The following is a 21839-nucleotide window of genomic DNA, read 5'->3' on the forward strand; positions in this document are numbered from 1 at the left end:
AAGGCCGTCTCAACAGAGCGTCTACGGCTCGATTTCGTTCCTTTGTTCTCCCACCTGGACGTACGTTGCCTAGCTTGCCCTCCCTTTGCAGTTCGCCTCCTCTCCTCCCTCGCAACCAACCAACAACGCGTGTTCGCAACTCGACGGCTCCGTCTGAACACGGCTTCGGTCTTATTGGATACAATTACACCGTTCTTGCTCACTCCTAGCAAGGAATAACTTTGTCGAACTCGGCTGTTGCATCCCACGTCGAATCCGACTGCTTGCCGATCTAGCTATCATCGCTATCATACTTGTCAACTACGATCTCATACCAGTGCTTTTGCCCTGGCCATTTCCTCGGGCCGTTTTTGTGACTGGCTTCGTCGATATAGACTCTCGCCCTCCTGTTACCTTTGTCACCTCGCTCGCTCTCGACGAATCCGGACCTGGGTTTTCTATCCCAATCTGGATTGCACTTCCGCCATGCCTTTGGCACACAGCTCCTGACAACTTGACACTTCTTACTACGTGGCCTTGGTCAACGTCTCCTGCACGTTAAACCAGCCTCAGCGTTAGGGCCGGAGTGCCTGCCACTGTGTTGACTGGACGTTGGTTTGCACGTCGTGCTACTCTGCACATTTATACGACTTGGTTCTGACCACGTTCTACACGGCCCAATCAGCTGGGCTCCTCCCCCTGTTTACTGACATATCAGCTGTGGCATCCGACTTCCGTCGGTTGCACTGATCTTGCGTTTTGTCTGCAAGCTAGCGCAGACCACAAGTGGCTGGCCATTGGGTGGAAACTTAATACCACGGCATTGGTTGTACGCTGTTTTTGTCGGTGTAGCCGACCGGCCAAATCGGCCCTGTTCTGTTCACTTGTCGCTGAGCGGATTGAGACTCGACACGATGACGTCCACAGCAACCGAGGCAGCGGCATCCTTGCGCCAGAACGGCCAAAATGCCCAGCTTGCTGTGCGCTTGTCTTCCCTTCAACCTCAGTCCGCGCGTTCGGCATCTGCTGCGTCGCCTGTACCTGACCAAACCCAAAATCCGGCAGAAGCTACGCCCCGCAGACGGCCAAAGAAACCCCCGATCCCACGACACCCGATCCCGACCATGCAGGAAGCGTTTGCCGAATCACTTGCCGAAGTCTCATCCGGCACTCTCTCTATGAAGCCAAAACTGCGGGTCGACACGCCACAGATTCGCCGCGATCGCCTTCTCGATCAGGACAAGACCGAAGGTCCTCCCGCCGCCTTGTGGCGCATGCGCCCGGCCCAGAACTGCCACGAGCTGCGCAAGCTTTTGGCCCAAATTGCATTTGGTGTGTACCTGTTGCTCAAGGGCATGGCCAACAGCGATGCCCAGGTCGTCGCAATCTTGCAGGGCCACATCGACGAGGTGGACGACTTTCTGAAGACCGCCATGGAGGACCTGAAATTGGCGACGCAGGATCTCAACACCCGCCTCGACTACCTCAAGCTGCCACTAGGAAATCTGCCTGCGTTTGAGGAAATGCTAGAGGACCGCGAGTTTCGTCTTCGTATTGTCGAGGGCAACGTCCGCATTGAGCACATCTTGTCGCGGACGACGACCGCCCTGGTGCAGACGATCCAGGATGTCTCGGAAGGCCTACGGTCCACAAAAGAGTTTACCGCCTACTTGACCAAGGAAGAAAATGGTTCATGGCGTCACGAGCGGCCAGCCGAGGTGGTCGAGATTTTTGAGGCCATGCGCGGAAACGCCGAGGGCTGGCTGAATGCGTTTGCCGACCTGGAGGAGAAAACCAATACGTTGGATCTTTTGATTTCCAAGCTGGCCGATATGGTGACTGAGATGGATCGGTGCGCCGGTGAAGTCAGCCGCCGAACACGAGTATGTTGCCACCCTGCCCTGTCTCATGAGATTTTTTTATTGCATTTTGAGACAATTTCCAATTTGTATTTATTGACTTCCCATACTAACTGAATTTTCGTCACAGTTCAGCGTCAAGCCGTACACGCTACCAGAGCTCACCAGTCGTGTATCACAAGAGTCGCAAGAGTCTCAAGAGTCACAGGATACATCATTTAGGGTGTCCTACGAAGCGACGCCACCTTTGTCTCCTGGTATTAATGTGACCCCAATGCCGCCTCGCCTCTCTCTTCGGTTCAGTGCGCTCGGTGATATAATGGCACCCAACTTTCTGGAACTAGGCACAGTCAGCAGCAGCAACAACAACAACAACAACAACAACAGCAACAGCAACAACGCCACTGCTGCTGCCACGCTGGTCCCTTCGTTTCAGTATACACCGCCAGCAGATGTGTCAAGCGAACAACTACTAGGCTCCGGAAAATCCACGGTTCAAAATCCCATTGAGGTTCCCGTCGAGACACAACAAGCAACAAGCAGGTCAGATGAGCCTGCGGCAGAATCGAACAGCCAAGATGCTGATGCTGTGACGATCAAATCAAATTCGACTGTCGTCAAGGATGCTCCAGCCACATCGTCTTCCGAACACGATCTTATGCCAATCCCGCTGCGCGTCACAGTCGACCAAGACAGGGACGAAACTGCAGCATTAGAAGGAGCTGTTGGTAGCCCAACCGGATCTCTCTCGCCGCAGAAGGAGACAATAGACGACGAACCCCTCTATATCTTGCAACCTAAGATCTATACGCCGACAGCGTCTCCGCTGCCCTCACCCAGTGTTCCCGAGAGTGGTCGAAACATCTCCAGCCCGGATCTCACACTGTCACAACCACGCTCTCGTGCTGAGGTGCCGTCGCCGCGGCTGTTCATCCCCCCTGTTGAAGAGCGCCTGAGCTACAGAAGTACCACAGCGCCATTGTCCAGCGGATCGCACGGCGATAATCACTCCACATTGTCGAGGCAGTCCTCAAGCGTTATTTCGCCTGCGGATTCGGTTTCCTCCGACAGGACCATTGACGCGGAGTTCAACAAAGGCATCCCTAAGAAAAAGACGTCCATCCGTGAACGCGTGTCTCTTCGTACGACTCCACCGGACGCTATTTTGGTGCCACCGCCCAACGCACCACAGCTGCACCGCCCTGTCTTTGCATCACCGCGGACCTATCAAAATTACAGCACGTTTACGGGCCCAGATTCGGCCTACAGCTCCGACATGGAACGCACGGCCAGCGTGCAGGTCACCGACGCGACGCCAACTAATGTAGGCGGTGCAGGCCACGACTACTCACCGCCCGCCATCCCGAACGTTATTCCCTCGCCTCACTCAGATCAGCAGTATTTCCGCCCTGTTCAGGCAAGTCCGCACTCGCCTTTGCAACAGCGCCCGCACACGGCCGGCCAGGTCCCGTCGCGGCCCTACCACCTACGCAATGCTCCATCTTCGATGGGTATGAGCATGCTTAGTAGCGTGACGACGATGACGCAGGACTCCAAGGGCCAGCCGGTATTGAAGAAGAAGCGCAGTGCCTTTGGTTGGCTGAAAAAGGCCTTCACACTTGATGAAGATGAACGCGTCACTTTTGACCAGCGCAGACAGACGCAAGAGCGCAACTTGTACTACGACACCAAGAGCCCCAAGTTCCTGGATGGAAAGCGGATCAAGTGATTACACCGCGGCTTTGCCTCCACAACTACATGGCAGTGCATCCGCAACATAACTTTTGGAAGATATGCAAGCGTAAACAAAAAGCCAAGAAGATACCCCTCATCGCATCTACTATCACCAACACATGATTCCCACAGCCGCTCCTTTCATATCCCCCCCTCCCTATTTTTCTCCCTTTTTCTATTTTGGTATATACGACAGCATAGCGTGTCTTTGGTTTTAACCTATTTCGCTCCTTTATTCCCCTGCAATGTTTTGATACCTTGTTTACATGTATTTCATTTGTTCCCTTTCCTGTCATTACCATGCACTGACTCTTTATATCCGTGTCTACTTCACTTGCCATTTCTTATTCTCTAAAGTAATCAAACATAGCAGGGGTGGTACAGGCTCGCGCAAAGCGGCCTCAGAGGCGGCCTTTTGGATTTACAAGAATTATGATAGCGTTACCAATGAGTATGAAATTGGATATCTATGTATATCGTGCAGTTCTCAGAATATGCTAATGTTCTACCAGATGTCATGACATGGTAGGCGCGGCTAGAGAGGTGTCCTCCACTCATAACGCCCTTCTAATTCTACTCCGTATTTTGGTGCAATGAGGTCTGCGCAGCCCAAGCCCGAATTATACCTGTTATAGTCTTTCCTTCAGTGCAATGAACAAAAGGTCCGCCTTGGCCAGCAACTGAGACTTGCCGTCCCATATGGAGCCCTCGAGAAAGTACTTGCGTGTCCCTTCCTTGCGGACGAACCGCGCCGTCACTAAAATGTCCGCCGGAGTGCGGACAGGACGCGAGTACGTGATGTTTAGATAGCCTGTGACGAAGCCACTGGTGACGGTAGCTGACGACACGGCGGCTGCTTCGGGGCCGTTGGGGTCGGTCGATGCGGGCAGTGGCGGCGCCGTGGCGCCGATGCGCTTATTGTGTCTGTCGCGCGCCAGGTTCAGCGGCATCAGTAGGCCTAGCACCTCGTCAAGGATGGTGGCCACGATGCCGCCGTGCGCCACGCCAATGTGGCCGTTGATACCTGGGCCAATGCTCATCAGGGCTTTGAGCTCGAGAATGGGCGGCCGGTACCCGGGGCTGACGCCAGCCGACGCCGGTATGGATGGCTCTTCATAAAAGATGATAAAGGCGCCAATCGTGTCACGTGTGTGTAATGTTGTGGAAAAGGCATTGTCAATTGTCTTGGTGCTGCTTGTAAAGGAGCCGTCGGCGTTGAGGGCAGGCTTGACACGGCGACGTGAGCCTGGCTGCACGATACGGATCTCCTTGGTCGCAGCACTTCCTTTTGGGCGGCCTTCGGCAGGCTTGAGGTGGGCACGGCACCACGGGACACTCAGGAAGTATTCGGCCTCGGCGATGGCGTCGGGGCGGCCCTGGAGCTCATAGATATCGCCAGGCGTGTTGGAGTCCGATGCAGTTGACGATGGTGTTTTTTGGGACATTGTGAAAAGATGTGAGGGAGAGAGAGAAGAGGAACGGGAGGACTGGCAGTAGGAGGAGGCGTAGGAGGACTATTGGAAAGACGAGTGTGTTATGAGGCCGACAGGCTGTCAAGGAGGATGTTGGCACAGCAGTGAGCAAGAAGGCCGTCGCATGCAGTTGAAATGGCGTCAGTCGCCAGGGTTTCTGTTCGACAGCTGTGTGTGTAAGCGAGCAGCTGGAATACCCTCTTTGGCCCAATTTTACGCAGTTCGTTCTCACATGCGCGACGCAAGAGTAAATAACCCTGAGTGAACGAAGCAATTGGAAACGGAGGCATCGCTTGGCGACGGCGATCGGAGATCATGGCTCAGGTTCCGTGCAGGACTCCACTCTTCGTAAACCGAGGTTTACTCGACCGCTGTCTGTCACTCTCCGGCGTTCTCCACGTGCAGTTTACAATGTAGAGTGGTCTTGCGAACGCAATTAGAGCATACGCGCACACGTGATTGTTATCTCTTATCGGACCACCTTTTTTTTTGGGCGGGGGACGACAGTTGCTGATTCTGTCAGGGTGCTCTTTCTCACTTTGTCGCCTCTTTGCTTAGTGACTTCATGAATGCTGCGCGACTGAACCTCACCTGCCTATTTTGTCTTCCTCTTCTCCTTCCCCCCCCCCTTTTTTTTTTTTTTCTTTTCCCCCTTTCTTCCTTTTTCCTTCATATCACTACCATAATGTCACAACAAACGCAACCGCCGTTGCCACAGGCTTCGGCGTTATCGCAGATGCACGACCTGCTTGCCAATCTCCAAGACCGCGCGGCGCAACTCGATACACAGATGAATAAGTTGAGCAAGGCACTTGACCACTGGCGCCTGCTCGGCGCCGAATACGAGGCCCTCGCCGACGAGGTTAACCAAGCCCGGGCAAAGGTCGCCGGCGACGACAAGGCGACACAGCAAGCGCAGCAGGCTGCCCTCGTGCGCATCCGCCGCGACTTTGACGGCCAGCTGGTCGACCACCAGACCGTGTGCGACCTGTTTGGTGCCCGCCAGGGGCAGACGATTACTCGAAGCACCGACCATATTGCCAGCGCCATCGGCCGGCGACTCGACTATGTGCACCAAAACACAGAAACCCTGGAAAAGAAGGTGGAGGTGGTGGTGAAGCAGCTGTCGGCATTGCAGCTCGGCGGGCTGACGGAGATGCTGGATGACGAAGACAAGACCGAACGGGACGCACAAGATGGTGGTGGTCATGGCGATGGAGGTGACCTTGATGGCCCCGTCACGGACATTGTCGAGCAACTGGACGAGGATGGAAACGTGACCGACGTGCAGCTACACACGCCATCGGACACACAAGAGCGGGTGATGGAGGCGCTGAAGAAGGCCGGCATCGATGAAATTCCACCTGGTGGCCCCACTGCGGCCAAGAAGAAGACAACAGACACCACTGCTGACCGAAAAGACTCGGAGGTTTTACAGCAGACGAAAGACGTGACGAAAGAGAAGCCCCAAGCATCGAAACTTGGACCAAACACGTCGTCGGCTCGCAAAACCGTGTCTTTCTCTGAGGATGCAAAGGCCGGCGATTCCTACTCTTCCTTCCCACAGCCTACTTCCTTTGCGGCGCAACGGCTGGAAAACATTATGCGCAGTGCAAAGGACCAGGAGTCTGTTGTTGACGCCTCGACGTCGGTTGTACCCGATGACGAGCCGGCGGATGAGGCGGCCCTCCGCCGGGAGATGCTCGAGTACAGTATATCCGAGATTGGACCGATTGTCGCACAGCTCGACCTAGAAGAGGGCACGTCTGACGACGACGAGGGATACGATGACTTCTACGACGAAGAATATGACGACGAAGATGATGATGACGCGGAGGATGAACACGGTCGGTCCAAGTACAGCGTCATCGACGAGACATACCGCGAGCGAATGCGGGAGTTGGAGCGGAAGCTGGGTGTGGCTCCGCTGCAGCATTCATCCACCTTGGCCCCGTCAGCGGCTTCTGGGGCCGAAGGTGCCGCTGCTGCAACGACGGACGACGTTGCGGAGAGCCTGGGCCGGATTCGTGTTTCGGGCCTCGCTGAGGCTGCGGCGGTGGCTGTAGGCAATGCATCCAACGGCGCCCCGGCAAATGCAAATGGTGACGTGCAATCGCCCAAGTCGCCTGCAAGTCTAACATCGGTGTTGAAAGAACCGACAGAGAATTTCCGCACCAAGGTCAAGGCCACAGGTAACGATGCAAAGAAGGTGTCGTTTGCCAGTTCTGTGGACATTGCGCCATTGGAGACCGTACCACCGGCTGCATCCCTAGCCTCTGCCTCTGCCTCTGTGGTTGCCAAGGCCAAGGCCAAGGCGCATGCGCAGCCTGTGGTCGACCCGATGAGTGAGGTCATCGTAGAACGTGGGAGCAAACAAAATGGCACCAGCAGCACAATTCCCCAGCCGCCGCCGGCACGTGATGCCACGCAGAAACCGAAGCGCGTTTCCCGGTTCAAACAGGCCCGTGTGGGTGGCGATGTCGATGGCACGGCCGCTGCTAACGGCGGTCTCCCAAAAGGCCCCCACCAAGCTCCTGTCCGGTTCCTCGACGAGGACCGCACAGTCGCACCGGACGGCCCAGAAGGCAGGACGCATGTCGACGAAGTCATTGAGCGAACGGCGGTGACGCAGCCCAGAGAGCCCCACGAGCTGGATGCTGGTATCCTGATGCAGGAGGCGGCTACGGAATACCACAAGACACGCAATCGGTTCATCCAGCAACAGGGCGGGTTTCTACAGGCGAGCGAGTCGGCCGTCGTGCCTGTGGGATTAGATGACGGCGGTCCGCGCATCAGCAAGTTCAAAGCTGCGAAACTTGGCAAGCAGTTTATGTCTTAAAATATTTGTGTATAATTTCCAGGCTCTTTTGGCGCATTACTGGCTAGGATATGGCGTTGATGGATATGTTGGAACATGTTCCGGGTAACATGTAAGCATGTTTGCATTTCTGGAGGCTTTTTCTTTTTCTTTTTCTTCTTTTTTTTTTTTTTTTTTTTTTTTGCAACACATCATACACCCGTAGGAACGGTCTCGCACACTTTTTTGGCATTCCATAGAACAAGGCATTCCTCATATTTTGTGAATTGTGAGACTATGCATCATATTCCACAGACGTTACCAACTTACGGCAATTCAAATGGCTATTTTTCTTCATTCAATATCATAGTCTTAGCAAATTTTACGTCTTTTTGACGTATCCCCGCATCCGCTTCTGACTGCTTAGCTGATCTTGGCGTTGGAAAAGTCCATCTCTGGGTGCTGCGCCTGGAACTTCTTTAGAATGTCAAGTTTTTTCTGCTCATCTGACGTCGGCAGGCCCTTCTCCTTCTGTTGCTGGTCAAACATCATCTTCTCCACCATGCCGCGCGTGGCCCCGTCCAGGTCCGACAGCTTGGACGTCTCGGGCTGGATGCGCGTCACGTCGATCTTGGGCGCCGTTGTCACCACGTGCGGCCACCACTCCATCTTGTTGACCTTGTCCAGGTGCACCTCGATCGTCTTGGTGCCGTCCGAGTTCGCCGACAGCGTCCACGTCGACTCGTCCAGCCGCACCGCCTGGAAGAGATCGCCCTTGACGAACGGCTCCTGTCCCTTGATGGCCACCGACAGCGCCGTCTTCTTAATGTCCACAACAAGATCGCGTGCCTTGAGGTTGCCTGGGATCGACACGGTCAGATCCAGGTCGCCAATGGTCTGAGTCCACTTGTACGGCAGCGCATCCTGCTCCTGCTGCTCCTTGGCGCGGGCGGCTGCCTCCTCGGCGGGCGTGGGTTCTGTTGGTGCCCGTTAGTACGTGTTGACCGTTGGGACGTAGTGGGTTGACAGAAAAAATAAAGCACGTACCATTGTCAGCCATGGTGTGTTATCTCCCAGGTATGTGCGGTGGGCGAGAGAAAGAGTCGCGTGAGTGAAACCAGGAGGTCAGAAAGCAGGGCGACTTTTGACATTGGGACCAAGGAGGTCGAAAGGCTGACGAAATGCACCTGCCCGCCCCGCCCTAGTGCACCAAGCGCCCCTGCCGAACGCCTACAATTGAGATTCTAGGGCCTTCCCCCCGCCATCAGTCATGGCGCTAGCCAATCACGGCTGCCCTTTGCACTGAGTTGTGAACAAAGGTCCAGCCTTGCCAAAATCTGACTAATCTTGGTATATGTAGCTTCAGAAGCTCCCAGGCCTGAATTCTTTCTTCACTCCCACTTCAGCTTCTACCTGTCGCCGACCACGATCACGTCCGAGGGCGGTAGCTCGACCTTCTGCGTCCTTTGAATCCTCTAAAAACGAGCGCAGCACATATAACATCAAGTCGAGTGTGCTCTAACCCAATGCCGTGAGAACGTACAAGCGGTTGCCGACTCTCGATTGACCGGCCACGAGCTGCATAGTCGATTAACGTCTTCCTCTTCCATCGGCCAACTCCTCCGAAACAATCCTCTACAAAGAGTTCCAGTGACCGCAACAGTGGCATACTCTTCAGGAAGTATGGATGTCGTCGACCCAGCTGCCACTGGCGGCACCACGAACGGGTCTGTCGACGACATCTGCCCCGTCTGCAAGACCATCCGCTACCTGAACAAAGACATGGTGTTCCTTATCAACCCCGAGTGCTACCACCCCATGTGCTCCAACTGCGTCAACCGCCTCTTTGCCGGCCCCAACCAGTGCCCCTACGCCGGCTGCCACAAAACTCTGCGTCGCAAGGACTTTCGGAAACCGTTCTTTGACGACCTTGTTGTTGAGCGGGAAGTCGACCTGCGCCGACGAGTCGCGGCAGTCTTTAACCAAAGCCAGGACGACTTTGAGAGCCTCGACGACTACAACGAATACCTGGAAAAGGTCGAGTCCCTGACCATGGACCTCGTCGGCACGGTTGTGCCGGCGCGTCGCGCTGCCGAGGCCGAGCTGTCGCGGTGGGAGGCCGAGCACCGGGCCGAGATTGACCGGAACCGCCGCCGCGGTGAGCGCGCCGACGAGCTCACAAAGGCGCGCATGGCCACGGAGAAGGAGGCAGCACGCACTCGCCGGTTGGAAGCCCTGCGCCAAGACGAAGAGGAGCGTCGGGCCAAGGTGCGCGCCCACGAGGCCGATCTCGACAGTCTCAGCAAGGCACCTGACGACGACGGCGGCGTGGCAGCTGGGCGTATCATGCTCCGTCGCCGCGGCCAGCACCAACGTGAGGGGCTCCTCAATGCCGAGGAGCAGGCCTTGCTCAACCGGGACAACGCCTCCAATGCACCGGGACTCACGATCCGTGGTCTCAAGGACAAGCGCAAGATTGCGGCGGCAGCAGCGGCAGCAGCCGACGGGCCCTACGATCCTTACGAGGGCTTGGACCCGGCTCCCTCGCGCTTCCGTGTGCAGCCCGGTGAGTATCGCAACACTTGGTTGCAAGGCGCGCGCGAGCACAACAGTCATGTGGTGGGCGGCTATGATGTGCACGAGTACTGCGCGCGGGCGCTGTTCGAGGCGTTCTCCGGTCTGGCCGTCTTTGTCGACGACGAAAAAGAGACGGGCCGCGAAGGGTCGTCTGCCGTGGGCGTGGCAACGTACGGTGCATCATTGGCAGCTGGGGACCCATCCAATATACCCATCAAGATGGAGGTCGACTCCTACTGAGGTAGCGAGTGGCTTATTTCTGTCTCTATTTGTTCGATTTGATCTTTTATTGTATATGCATCGCAGTCGGCGTTTTGGATAAAAACAGTGGACCTATGAAATTGTGTCAAGGGCCACTTGTATCATAATTATAAAAGGAGGACTATTTGCTGAGAGTTTTCACAATAAAGCGGGCGTGATTATACACTTCAGTAGGCATCTTTGCTTATCAAATGAAAACTAAATTCTCAATATGTATTTGAATAGAGGAAGTTAGAAAAAGCGCATAAGGCGTGGAACAGCATAGATGGAGAATGGAATAGAAAACAGCTCGGGTGAACTAAAGATGCGAAATAAAATGAAATAAAATGAGTTTGGTAAAAATGATAAAACCCTGGAATATAAACGCCTCGCTGAATCAACAGTCAACAGTGGGTGGACAGCCAACAGCTAGCAAAGAGAGATAATAAAAAGCGGGTGGCAATTAGATGGCCAAACAAAAGGAGGGGGAAAGGGAATGCCGCCCGTCTACAACAGCCGAACTACCTATTGCCATTGGTTCTGCTGTCCTGGGCGTGGGAAGACAGGCACCGTCTCGAGCTGGACTAGCAGGCCACCTGTGTTCTGGTTGTGCTGCCAGCCCATGCCTGTGTTCTGGTTGATAAAGGTAGACTGCCGGAAGGGGTTTGTGCTGCCTGTCTGCTGTGGCATGAGCGGGGCAGCGCCCATCGAAGGTGTATTGTTGCTGACACCGCCTGCTGTGTGTGGCCGCAGGTGCTGTTCCTGCTGAGGCAAGCCATAGTCTTTGGCGAACGGGTTTGTGCCCGTCTTCATCGGTACCAGCGCGGCTGGAGAGCCGGTCCCGGTAGCTGAGTTTGGCGTTCCGAACGGCAGTGCCGTTTGTGGCGAGTTGCGGGCGAAGGGGTTCGTCGATGTTTGTTGGGCGACAAGTGGGCTCGGGGTGCTGCCGTTGCTGAAGGCGGAGCCCATGTTTTGTACACCACCCGTGGGCATCATGGATTGTCTGAACGGGTTCGTGGCTTGCTGGCCGGCCACCCTGCCGACGTGCTGTGATTCCAGGGTCGAAGGGGTTGCTGGCTGTTGCTGCTGCTGGAATGACGCCGTTGAGTTCTGTGGAATCGATCCGAGAGCCGTAGGCTGGAAACCCTGCTGCTGTGGTTGCTGCTGTTGCTGTGGCGTAAACCCACCGAAACCCATGCCTGTGAAAGCAGGCTGCATTTGCTGCGGGGCCTGCTGTTGCGGCAGGTTGAAAGCTGCACCAGTAGACTGCATTTGGAACGGGTTGGTAGACTGGAAGCCAGTCGGCTGTGCACCGAAGCCGTTTGGTTGCTGCTGGAACATGCCGACGTGCTGCTGTTGCTGGTCAGGGAAGACGCCATTGTTCGCCACGTGGCCCCATGGCGTCATGCCGGTTTGCACCGTTTGCTGCGGCTGTTGTTGCTGTGGTGCAGGCTGTGCTTGCGCTGGGACTTGCTGCTCAAGGGTATCGAAAAAGTCGATGAGATTGTTGTTACTGGAACCGTTTGTGGTCTCCGCCGACTTCGTTGCTGTTGAGGACGACGGCTTGGCCGCTGTTGTGTTGCTGCGGTTTGTGGAGCTGCTCTTGTCGCCGCCCAGCGGCTTGGATGTTGAGCCGCTTGAGCTGCCCTTGGACTTCTTCGCATCGAGCTCGGCTAGGTACTGTCTGCGGTGGACCTCAAAGTCGGGGTCGCTGAGGTACTCCTCTAGCTGGCGGCCCAGGTTGACGGGCGCATGCTTGAGCTTGGGCACCTCAACCCGGGTCTGGTGCTCATGTTGGCGGGCGATGCTGAGGAACTGCACAACGTGGTCGGTTTGCCGCGTAAAGGTTTGGTACACCTGCATTGCCCGGTCGGCGTCGACCTTGGACATCTCAAAGAAGTGGCCTGTACATGGGTGTGTCAGTACCGACTATGCTACCCATGTCACTGATGCTGCGTGGTCCTGCTTGCGTCTCGTGCTATGTGGCTTACCCAAGATATTGATCATGGCCTGGTTGAGAACCTGGAACAGGGCCAACAGGTCCCGGACCAAAAGGCGGAAGACAAAGATGGTGATCTCGTTTAGCTGGTCGCCGTCGATAATCTGGTTGCCCAAGTTGTTAGCACTCAGAACACAATCTACCCGACTCGGATGGTTCCACCACGACGTGCACGAAAAGACTCACATCGCTGCATTTCAAAAGGGCCGTGAGCTGGTTCTGCACAGCCTCGGTCTCACGCAACAAGCCCTTGTCCACCGTGAGCTTCTCCAGGCGTGTCTCTTTAACTCGCACCCAGTCACAATTTGTGTCTCGGTACGCTCGTGCTCGTTCGTTCAGGTAGGTTGCGTAGTGCCTGATGTTCCGGCCTTGTGTCTGTGCTGTAGAGGAGAGTTAGCAATATACTCCAAGCCCGCCATCCAACATTCACTCTTTCGTCACAAACAAAGCACGGTACATCTGGACGCCATGTATCCTTCCTGTCTTGCCACGTACCATCATTAATCGAAATTGGGGCCAAAATATTCCGGTGCTTGGCGAGATAGGAAAGCGTGGCGTCGTGGGCGCCCTCGCGGATCATGAGGTGGACGGTAATCAAACTCTTGAAAACGGTCGTCCATGTGGAGTCGTGGAGGCGGTACTGCAGGGCGCGGAAGACCTCGCCGACGCCGGCTTCGTCTGCATGTGTGGCGATGAGGATGTGCTCGATGTACTTTGTTTTCGGCGGCGCAAGCTGGAGGTGGAGAAATAGGGCGGTCAGCAGAGAACGAAGGCAAGACGGACAGCGTCAAAAGACTGCATACATACCTTGACCTTGGTCGCGCCCTTGACGGACTTCTCAAAGGAGCTCGCCATGGTGGTCGGGGAGCTGCAACAGCTGCCGACTTAGGGCGGGTGTTCTGGTGGCGCGGGCGCAGAGGGGGCGCGGGCGCAGAGGGTACTATAAAGTCTGTGACGCTATGAAGAAAACCGATGCACGAACAGGCTAGAATCCAACGACCCGGTTACGTCTTGAGGCCGAAAACTGGAGGGTTGCCAGAAACCCGCGAGGTAAAAATCGATGATCGACAACCAGGGCCGCAGATATAGGAATAGGGCAGGGCACGACACGGGGATGCCGCAGGCGCATAAGCCGCTCTCGGTCGAAAACTGTCAGACAGCTGTCAAGGGCTACCAAGGGCGGGGCGATCAAGGGCGAGTAAAGAAAAGACCGCGGTGTAATTACGTCGTATGTAGGCTGAACCGTTTGAGCACGGCGTAGGCGGACAGGCCGCCAGGAGGTCGGTTGGGGGCGAGGGGAGAGACAGAGGACGTGCGCGAGTAGCTAGGAGCCGCAGGTTTTAAGAGGAGATCGAGGGGCGTTAAGGGATTCAACGAGTTCGACGGGCGGGCTTTCTTTGTGTACTCGTTTCGCGGCAGACGAGGGAAATAGGACTGGGACAGGGACGACGTAGCTGGGTGTTTAGGCGACTGTTGCGACAATTGGTACCAACGCCATGGCAGAGGGGGAATAAATAACGATACCGGGACAGAACAACCAGGAAAGGGGGTGGAATCAAGTCAATGGGAAACCGATGAGGAAAGGAGAGCGAAAAGCAAGAGGCTGGGTGGAGAGAGGTGGAATGCTCGGCGGCGGCGGGAATTAGCTGCTGCAGGGCTGCGAACTGGCCTAAAGAGATAGAACAGACGCTCTTGGGAATGGTGAGAACGGCAGGCGGTGAGGCTGCGCGGCCAGAGAGAAACGGCGCTACAAGCGTACAAAGTATGTGAGATACAATATTTGGCCTGAATGAAGCCGACGATAGTGCAAGTATTCAGGATAAATAGGCTGCAAAGTTGGGATTCTAATGGGAAGGAACAACAGACAGGGCGAGCGAGGCACAGGAAGGCACAGCCAAGAGGATTACGCGGAGATGCGCCAGAATGGGCAAGAGAAGACGCTAACGGCGCTGTGTTGCGGCTGCAGGCCAATGTGGTTTACGGCGGCCTGCGTTTTACGACGTATTAAACCGCCAATTAGGTGCCATGGAAGGCGCTGACGTCGGGCAGCCATTGCACTGGGACAGCGGGGGATTCTTACCATACAATTCTCCAGCGGCCACGCGAGGGCGATACGCCCCTGATTGGTCAGGGGCCAGGCACGTCGATTCCCACTTAGGTAAGTATGTTTAGCAAGATATATTTTTCTATCCGGTAGGCTTAGCTGGGAAGTAGGGCTATGAAAAACGATAGTAATAATCAAAACATGGCAAGACAGACGAACAAGGCATAAACAATGAAAGGACGAGGGAGAAGACAAAAGGTAATAGCGGCAACAACAGCAAAATCCTGCCCAACTTTAGACAGAAGCTGTTGCGGGTTCCGGGTCCCTGTAGAATGTGACGCAAAGATAAGCAAAACAGATGGAAACCGACAACAAGAGCACGACAAGAAATGACAGGGCATGCAGGATACCCGGAAGCAACGCGAGAAAGCAAGACAGCGGGCACAGGGTGACATGAGAAACGACGTTGTGTCTCGCCGTCCTGTCTCTCCCTCTCTCCATTTCGGCCTCCCTTATGTTGTGGCTTCCCTTTGCGTGTCCATCCCCAAACAGCGTCAGCAAAGGTTGCCTCCTTCATTCAAGTGTTGGTCAGAGTGCCGTCATCGCGTCCGTTAATACAAGGTCGGTGTGCCGAACGCTTATTTCACGATTTCCGGTCCCTCCACATACAGGCAACCACTTGAGCCTCCTGTTAAGAAGGAGAGTTACCTGCGGCGGAGGGTGGAAAGCATCATCTAGGAATACACGCTGGCTTTCATCATCTGTCGTTGTTAGCAACGGTGGACGGCGCGGTGGGTGTTGTGGCATCGAAAGTTGCTACTCACATTTACTTGAATTGGAAGGATGAAGGAAAAAAGGGAAAAGAGAGAGCCTCAAAGCTTCTTCCGAGCTTTTTTGTTATATATATTTTTTGACGGCGCGCTAGTGTCATGTGGGTCCTCGGCGCGGGCGGTTATTGGTCCGGGAAGACCTCTTTACAGTGCACAACAGCCTGATGTATCTCATCGCACTGTATCATCATCAACCGTGTTGAGCTCCCGGCGTTTTCAGGAACCACACGTTCTCGACGACAGCGATCCTGACTCGCGATAGATTGCCGTTGCTTAGATATTTCCTTTTTTTATTACTATATCGCTATGTGCTTATAGCATAGACAACCAGCACCCAGTGACAGTGGCCATGAGCACAACAGCCGTTTCACGCCATGGCGTACAGACCCTGGTGGCCTCACGAAGCCGGTTCTGCTGTCGTGGCATCCGTGCAGTACCGAGACCGACCTTATGCCGGCTGTTCAGTGTTTCATCTGCACGACTTGCTAAAGAAAGCTCCAAAACATCGAAAGTCACAGCTGAAGACAAAGCCAAACTGTGGGATGAATACAAACAGAGCTGTAAGACACCTTGATTTGACTTTGCAATCTAGACTTATATAGACATATATGCTTGACTGGACGCGGACTAATATACACGACAGTCCACTTTGCACCCGAATCGCCTGCAGATAACCTCCGTGTAGGAGCCACTGTCACGGTGCATGGTTTTCTTGGGAAGCGTCGTGACATCTCGACCAAGGCAGCGTTCGTCGACGTCGTTCATCCAGGCCGACCACGGCCAGTGCAGGTGCGCTCGGCATGGGAGGTGGAAGGCAGTCCCGAGCACGAGCTGCACCTTCAACTCAAGGCGACCAATGCGCATAGTCCCGTGTCTGTTACGGGCCAGGTCGAAGAGGTGTCTAGTGGCGGACAAGCCGAGGCACGAAACGCGCTCGTGCGCCTTGCAGGCATCCAGGTGCTCAATGCGTTCCCCCGCGACATCATTGTGTCCAAGGGCGTACAGTTCCCGGCCACGGCGCGCCACTTGCAGATGCGCTTCTCCGAAGCGTTGCAGCGGCGACTGGCGTTCCGCAGCGACGTCGCCGGTTGGTCACGGCGCCAGCTGACATCTGCCGGCTTCCGTGAATTTGAGACGCCCGTGCTCTTCAAGTCGACACCGGAAGGTGCACGCGAGTTTATTGTGCCTACGCGGCGGCGTGGCTTTGCATATGCGCTACCACAGAGCCCGCAGCAGTTTAAGCAAATCTTGATGGCGTCGGGCGTTGCAGGCGGCTACTTTCAGTTTGCACGGTGCTTCCGGGACGAGGACTTGCGCGCGGACCGCCAGCCCGAGTTTACACAGCTGGACCTGGAGATGGCGTTTGCGACGGGCGAGGACGTCATGCAGGCTGTGGAGCGGTACACAAAGGAGCTGTTTGCATATTTGGGCGAGACATACCGCCTCGTGAAGAATGGTACGGGCGACGGCAACGAAACCATCCCGGTCCCGGTCAAAGCACTCTCGCGGGGTAGAGGAACGCCGTCAACACGTCCGTATGCTGTGCTTCCGGATGAGCCCTTCCTGCGGATGGCGTACGACGAGGCCATGGCCAAGTACGGGTCTGACAAGCCCGATCTGCGGATCCCAGGCGAGGTAAGGAACCACTGATATGCCTGTGACAGGCTCCAGGTTTAACATTTTTTATTTTTTCTGACGCATTCTGTCGTTGTAGATCCACCGCCTGGACCACATCCTCCCTTCGAACTTCACAAGCATGATCACATCACTTGAAGACCCTATTGTTGACGCTTGGCGGTTGCGGCTGGACGGGAGTCCGTCAGAAAGTCGCAAGTTTGTGCAGCGGCTGTTTGATGCGCTGCCAACAGCGATCAGCAAGAACCCTGACGGTATGCCGGCCGTTATGGTCTACGACTCGAGCAAGCCCCTGTGCGGTCTCGCACCGCTGGGCCACGAGGCGTTTGACGCACTGACCGACACAGACCTGCACCCGGAACTGGCCAGCCTGTCCGACCTTGAAGACGGCGACGTGCTGCTGCTACAGGCTCGGAAGCGGGCGCCATTCTTCAGCGGTGGCTCGACGGCACTGGGCCTGCTGCGGCTGGAGGCGTACCGCGCGGCCGTCGAAGAGGAACTGCTGCCGTTTGATGACACGTTCCGGTTCTTGTGGGTGGTCGGCTTCCCCATGTTCACGGCGACCGACGCCGACACGACAGACCCGGGCCAGGGCGGGCATGCTGGGTTCTCGGCGACGCACCACCCGTTCACGGCGCCCCTGACTGAGCGGGACTTTGAGCTGCTGACAACCGATCCGCTGCGCGCCAAGGCCGACCACTACGATCTGGTGGTGAACGGTGTTGAGCTGGGCGGTGGCAGCCGGCGCATCCACGTAGCAGCAGTGCAAGAGGCTGTCATGCGGGACATTTTGAAGATGGATGACGCAGGCGTGGCGCAATTCGGGCATCTGCTGGACGCGCTGCGGGCCGGGTGCCCACCACACGCCGGTTTTGCGCTGGGCTTTGACCGATTGGTTGCAGTCCTGAGCGGGACCGGATCTGTTCGTGATGTGATTGTCTTCCCCAAGAGCATGAAGGGCGAGGACCAGTCTGTAAAGAGCCCCGGGCGGATGACGCCTCAACAGTTGGAGACCTACCACCTTGCTCTTCGGTCGGCCAAGGCCAGCCAGGGCGATGAAACAAAGACATAGACGGCGAAGGCGCAGATGAAGACGTAAAATAAATACCTTGTTCTATTGTGTAAACCAAATATATATATATATATAAATAATAGACAGTGTAGGCATTAGAGCGCTTTCCAATAAACGCCAGCTGTATATTCCCCCCGGACCCCCAAAAAACACTAAAAATTCTTGCCCGTGAATGGGCTCTGCACGCTGCTAAATCCTTGCGGGCAGGCACGGCCCAGTGCCGCGTTGCCGCTGCGCATGTAACACACCTTGGCGGCAGAGCAGGCGTCGTTTGTGCAGTTGGGCGTGCGCACGCTGCTCTTGCTTTGGTACAGGTTCATCTGACTGACGAGACGGTGCGACTTGTCGGCCTCGATGGCCTCAGTAACGCGGTGCCAGAAGGTGGCGTTGAGCGGTGCATCGTCTGGCCATTGCACGGCAGGGCCGTAAGCCGCACGAGTTGAGTACTCAAAGCGGAAGACGGGGCCCTCACTGCCGCTGGCAGAGTCGGCGTTCGAATCAGACGGCGCCGTCACATTAAGTGCTTCGAAAGTGTCGACATCGGCATAGAACGTGTACGCATCCATCACCTCCCAGGAGCCCGTATCGATCTCGTACATGCGGAAGCCCGAGTTGAGATTGGTCAGCGGTGTGATGGAGGGCCCGACCCAGGCATTGGCAACGGCATCCTCGGCTGTCTGGCGGGTGGCATTGTTGCGGTAGTAAACAAAGGCCTGGTCCTCGTGGGTATGGCCGAAAAAGACATTAGCAACGACGTGCGGCGAGTAGCGGTCAATAATCTGGTAAAAGAGATCGGCACCGTTGGGCAGCGCATTGGAGCCGTCCCAACCACTGAGCACGTGGCCCACGACAAAGACGCGCTGGCCCTCGTCTTCAGCACGCTGCAGCTCGCGGATCAGGAACGAAAAGATGCCCGAGAAGTCCGGATTGGCGGCGTGCAGGAATGCGTAGTAGTTGCTCTTGTAGTACATGTCGGTATTGATGGTGATGATCCGCACACCGAGGCGGTCGACGACTGAGTAGGCACCGTAGTGCAGGGCGGCCTCGGCCGCGGCGGCGCCGTCGATCCAGCCATAGTGCTTCCACAGACTGGAGACGTAGTCGTAGTTCCACGAGAACTGGCGACCCAGCGGTCCCTTGTCGTCGATGCCCTGCGGCGCATCGAGGTTGTCCGGGGCCGTGTCGTGGTTGCCCAGGGCGCAGTAGATGGGCCCGCCAATGTACTCCTTGAAAAGCTGCCACAGCGAGGCCTCGACGTACTCGACATAGGACTCGGAGAGCTGATTGATAGGGTCGTGGGCGACCAAGTCGCCCGTGTAGAGTGTAAAGGCCAGAGGATCCTCAGCAGATGTGCCGGTCAGAGGACCAATCGCCTGCAGGGCTGCAAGTGCCAAAAAGTACGGCGAGTCGCAGCGGAAGTAGCCAAAGAGCGGTGCTGGCACGGATATCTCTGGGGTAGAGGCTGGACCGGCAGAGCTGGCGGTAGCCGTGCGGCCAGCCGAGAGATCGGGCGGCCGGCAGCAGAGGCCGGAAGTACAATTGGCTTCGCTGCCGACGAGATAGCGCGGGTCCAGATGCAGATCTGAAACGTGCAGAACCTTGACACGCTGGCCACTCCGTGCTGGCACGGTATTTGCATGGGGTGGTCGCTGCTTGGGAAAGACGGCCTTGACAGACTGCACGCCGGGGCTGGGGCAGAATTGTGTGCTGAGCGATGCACAAATGTACTGGCCATCAAGTCCCGTCACATCGGCCGCCGCGAGAATCTGCGTCCACGCAGCACCAAACGTCCCAGGGGCGTAGTTGGTGGCACAAGTTTCGTTGGACGCAAACCCCGTTGCTTCACACAGCGCAACCATGGCGGCAGGCAGAGCAGAGGGCGCCAGACGGGCAGCCATCTGGCCGACGGCCAAAGCAGCGACACAGCGCGAGCAGTTGTTGGGGAATGACCGGTTCGCAGAGAGAATGTCTTTGATCTCAGACGTGGCGGCCTGGATGACGGCAGAAGCACTCGCATCGCTCAGGTTGGCCAGCGGCTGCGGGTAATAGATGGGATCGTCGTTCGTGTCTGGAATGCTGAACGGGCTCGTCAGGTTGAGCGGAAAGGTCTCCTTCAAAGCCGGGTCGCTCAGCACCGGCTGGGGCTCGTTGGTCGGGCCGGGCTTGACATAGTAGCTAGCAAAAGCCGTTGTCGGAAAGGCCGCAGGCACGACATAGGCCGAGATGCCCGGGATGCGTGTAGCGGGCTGTGCCGATGGCAGCGTGGAGGTGGACGAGGTACCGGTGGCACCGGCAGCGACATGCCCAGCTGTGGCTGCGGCCACGGCCAAAGCGGTTGAGGACTTCATGTTCAAGAGCAAGACGAGCAGCAGGGAGACAGACACAAGCACTAGGACAGTAAAGGCGGATGTCGTCAGGGCACCGTGGGCTGCGTCTCTGGGCCTCATGGGGCACAACAGCCGTCTCGCGGCGGGAAGCAGGCGTTATATAGCATGTAGTATGTGGAGGCAGTGAGGGGAAGAGTCGAGTGCCATGCCACTTTGAGGACGGGCCGCAAGAAGACGTTGAAAGCGGAGAGGAGGTGCCGCGGGCGAGCTGCAGTGAGATGCGAGAATTTGACAATGGGCAAATGGGCAAATGGACAAATGGACAAATGCGGAGGTTGGAAGTGCAGCACGGAGAAAACGTGCTCGAGAACAACGCGCGATGTCGTCGAGATCGACGCTCTTGGAACTTCTCACCGATCCCTCAAAGGAAACAGAAGCTGGTGCAGGAGGGCCAGCGATGAGAGGATAGAGGATCGGCAAGTTCCATGTGCGCAAACGACCCCAGCGGAGACGGGGCGCGATAGCAGCGTGACAGCCGCGTTATCACACTACGGGATACGAAGCGAGCTTGCTTCGGTGTCTTGGAAAGTCATCGGTGGAACGTGCGTGTGCCCTATAAGTTCATAGGTCAGCCGTTCCCAGCAGCCGGGCGAGGTCTCATTCAGACCCCAGCAGAGCTTCGCCCGGCTGACGGGGTATGAGCGTTAGCGGCGGGAGCGAGCTGGGGTAGTACGTGTTGGTGGCAGCTTATATCTTCTATCAGCATCGAGCTAACACTTTTCGATCATTGTAATTGACCTTTGAGTTCTCTTTGAAGGTCTCGATGTTGTTCTGAAGTTTGACGATTATTCCATCAGTCGCTTAAAAGTGTCGAATGATGGCAAGTCGCGCAAGTTTCGTGGCTAGGGCTGTTTAACGATTGGACTTGGCAGGTTGGGGCAACTTGCTGAAAATGTAAACGGAATCTGAGAGAAGGCTGAAAAATGATCGAGAGGTCCCCAGTAGCAGATTCACGGTCGATGCTGCCTGCTGAATAGCCTGCTGAATGTGGGGGGGGCGTGGCTACTCCATTGCTCTTTCTGTATGTCGTGAATTGTAGCTGCCGTACAGATCTATTGACTGCAGCTCTTGCCTCCTCTCCTACAAACGGGTCTCTGCGAACAGGAAGGTGCATTGGGCAAATATTCACCACAGTAGACTAGCTTTCTCTACACTTTCTACAAGTAAGTGAGCACATACTGGCAGGAACGACTCTGCCGGTTAACGAATCTGCA

At 56.1% G+C, this 21839-nt stretch overlaps 8 protein-coding genes across 8 annotated transcripts; 4 read left to right on the forward strand and 4 right to left on the reverse strand.

Moving 5' to 3' along the window:
- Positions 1-893: 893 nt before the first annotated feature.
- On the forward strand, positions 894-3567 carry SPBR_06613 (uncharacterized protein; the record flags this gene model as incomplete). Its single annotated transcript, XM_040764869.1, has 2 exons — positions 894-1862; positions 1969-3567. 2 exons carry the CDS (start codon positions 894-896, stop codon positions 3565-3567), a joined length of 2568 nt encoding a protein of 855 aa, XP_040616021.1.
- A 634-nt stretch (positions 3568-4201) lies between these two features.
- On the reverse strand, positions 4202-5017 carry SPBR_07751 (thioesterase superfamily; the record flags this gene model as incomplete). Its single annotated transcript, XM_040766005.1, has 1 exon — positions 4202-5017. The coding sequence occupies one exon, from the start codon at positions 5015-5017 to the stop codon at positions 4202-4204; it is 816 nt and encodes a 271-aa protein (XP_040616022.1).
- A 712-nt stretch (positions 5018-5729) lies between these two features.
- SPBR_06789 (uncharacterized protein) lies at positions 5730-7883 on the forward strand (the record flags this gene model as incomplete). Its single annotated transcript, XM_040765045.1, has 1 exon — positions 5730-7883. One exon carries the CDS (start codon positions 5730-5732, stop codon positions 7881-7883), a length of 2154 nt encoding a protein of 717 aa, XP_040616023.1.
- A 381-nt stretch (positions 7884-8264) lies between these two features.
- Positions 8265-8901, reverse strand: SPBR_07860 (nuclear movement protein nudC; the record flags this gene model as incomplete). The annotated part of the gene is made up of 2 exons (XM_040766114.1): positions 8265-8818; positions 8889-8901. The coding sequence occupies 2 exons, from the start codon at positions 8899-8901 to the stop codon at positions 8265-8267; spliced, it is 567 nt and encodes a 188-aa protein (XP_040616024.1).
- A 623-nt stretch (positions 8902-9524) lies between these two features.
- SPBR_07469 (CDK-activating kinase assembly factor MAT1) lies at positions 9525-10658 on the forward strand (the record flags this gene model as incomplete). The annotated part of the gene is made up of 1 exon (XM_040765723.1): positions 9525-10658. The coding sequence occupies one exon, from the start codon at positions 9525-9527 to the stop codon at positions 10656-10658; it is 1134 nt and encodes a 377-aa protein (XP_040616025.1).
- A 525-nt stretch (positions 10659-11183) lies between these two features.
- Positions 11184-13512, reverse strand: SPBR_06717 (uncharacterized protein; the record flags this gene model as incomplete). The annotated part of the gene is made up of 5 exons (XM_040764973.1): positions 11184-12562; positions 12650-12761; positions 12844-13037; positions 13153-13390; positions 13465-13512. 5 exons carry the CDS (start codon positions 13510-13512, stop codon positions 11184-11186), a joined length of 1971 nt encoding a protein of 656 aa, XP_040616026.1.
- Positions 13513-15880: 2368 nt separating this feature from the next.
- Positions 15881-18238, forward strand: SPBR_06712 (aspartyl-tRNA synthetase; the record flags this gene model as incomplete). The annotated part of the gene is made up of 3 exons (XM_040764968.1): positions 15881-16091; positions 16175-17166; positions 17246-18238. 3 exons carry the CDS (start codon positions 15881-15883, stop codon positions 18236-18238), a joined length of 2196 nt encoding a protein of 731 aa, XP_040616027.1.
- A 152-nt stretch (positions 18239-18390) lies between these two features.
- Positions 18391-20586, reverse strand: SPBR_06763 (sphingomyelin phosphodiesterase; the record flags this gene model as incomplete). The annotated part of the gene is made up of 1 exon (XM_040765019.1): positions 18391-20586. The coding sequence occupies one exon, from the start codon at positions 20584-20586 to the stop codon at positions 18391-18393; it is 2196 nt and encodes a 731-aa protein (XP_040616028.1).
- Between the last annotated feature and the right edge of the window lie 1253 nt (positions 20587-21839).

The sequence above is a fragment of the Sporothrix brasiliensis genome (assembly GCF_000820605.1).
Source record: "Sporothrix brasiliensis 5110 chromosome Unknown Cont20, whole genome shotgun sequence".
Lineage (NCBI taxonomy): Eukaryota > Fungi > Ascomycota > Sordariomycetes > Ophiostomatales > Ophiostomataceae > Sporothrix > Sporothrix brasiliensis.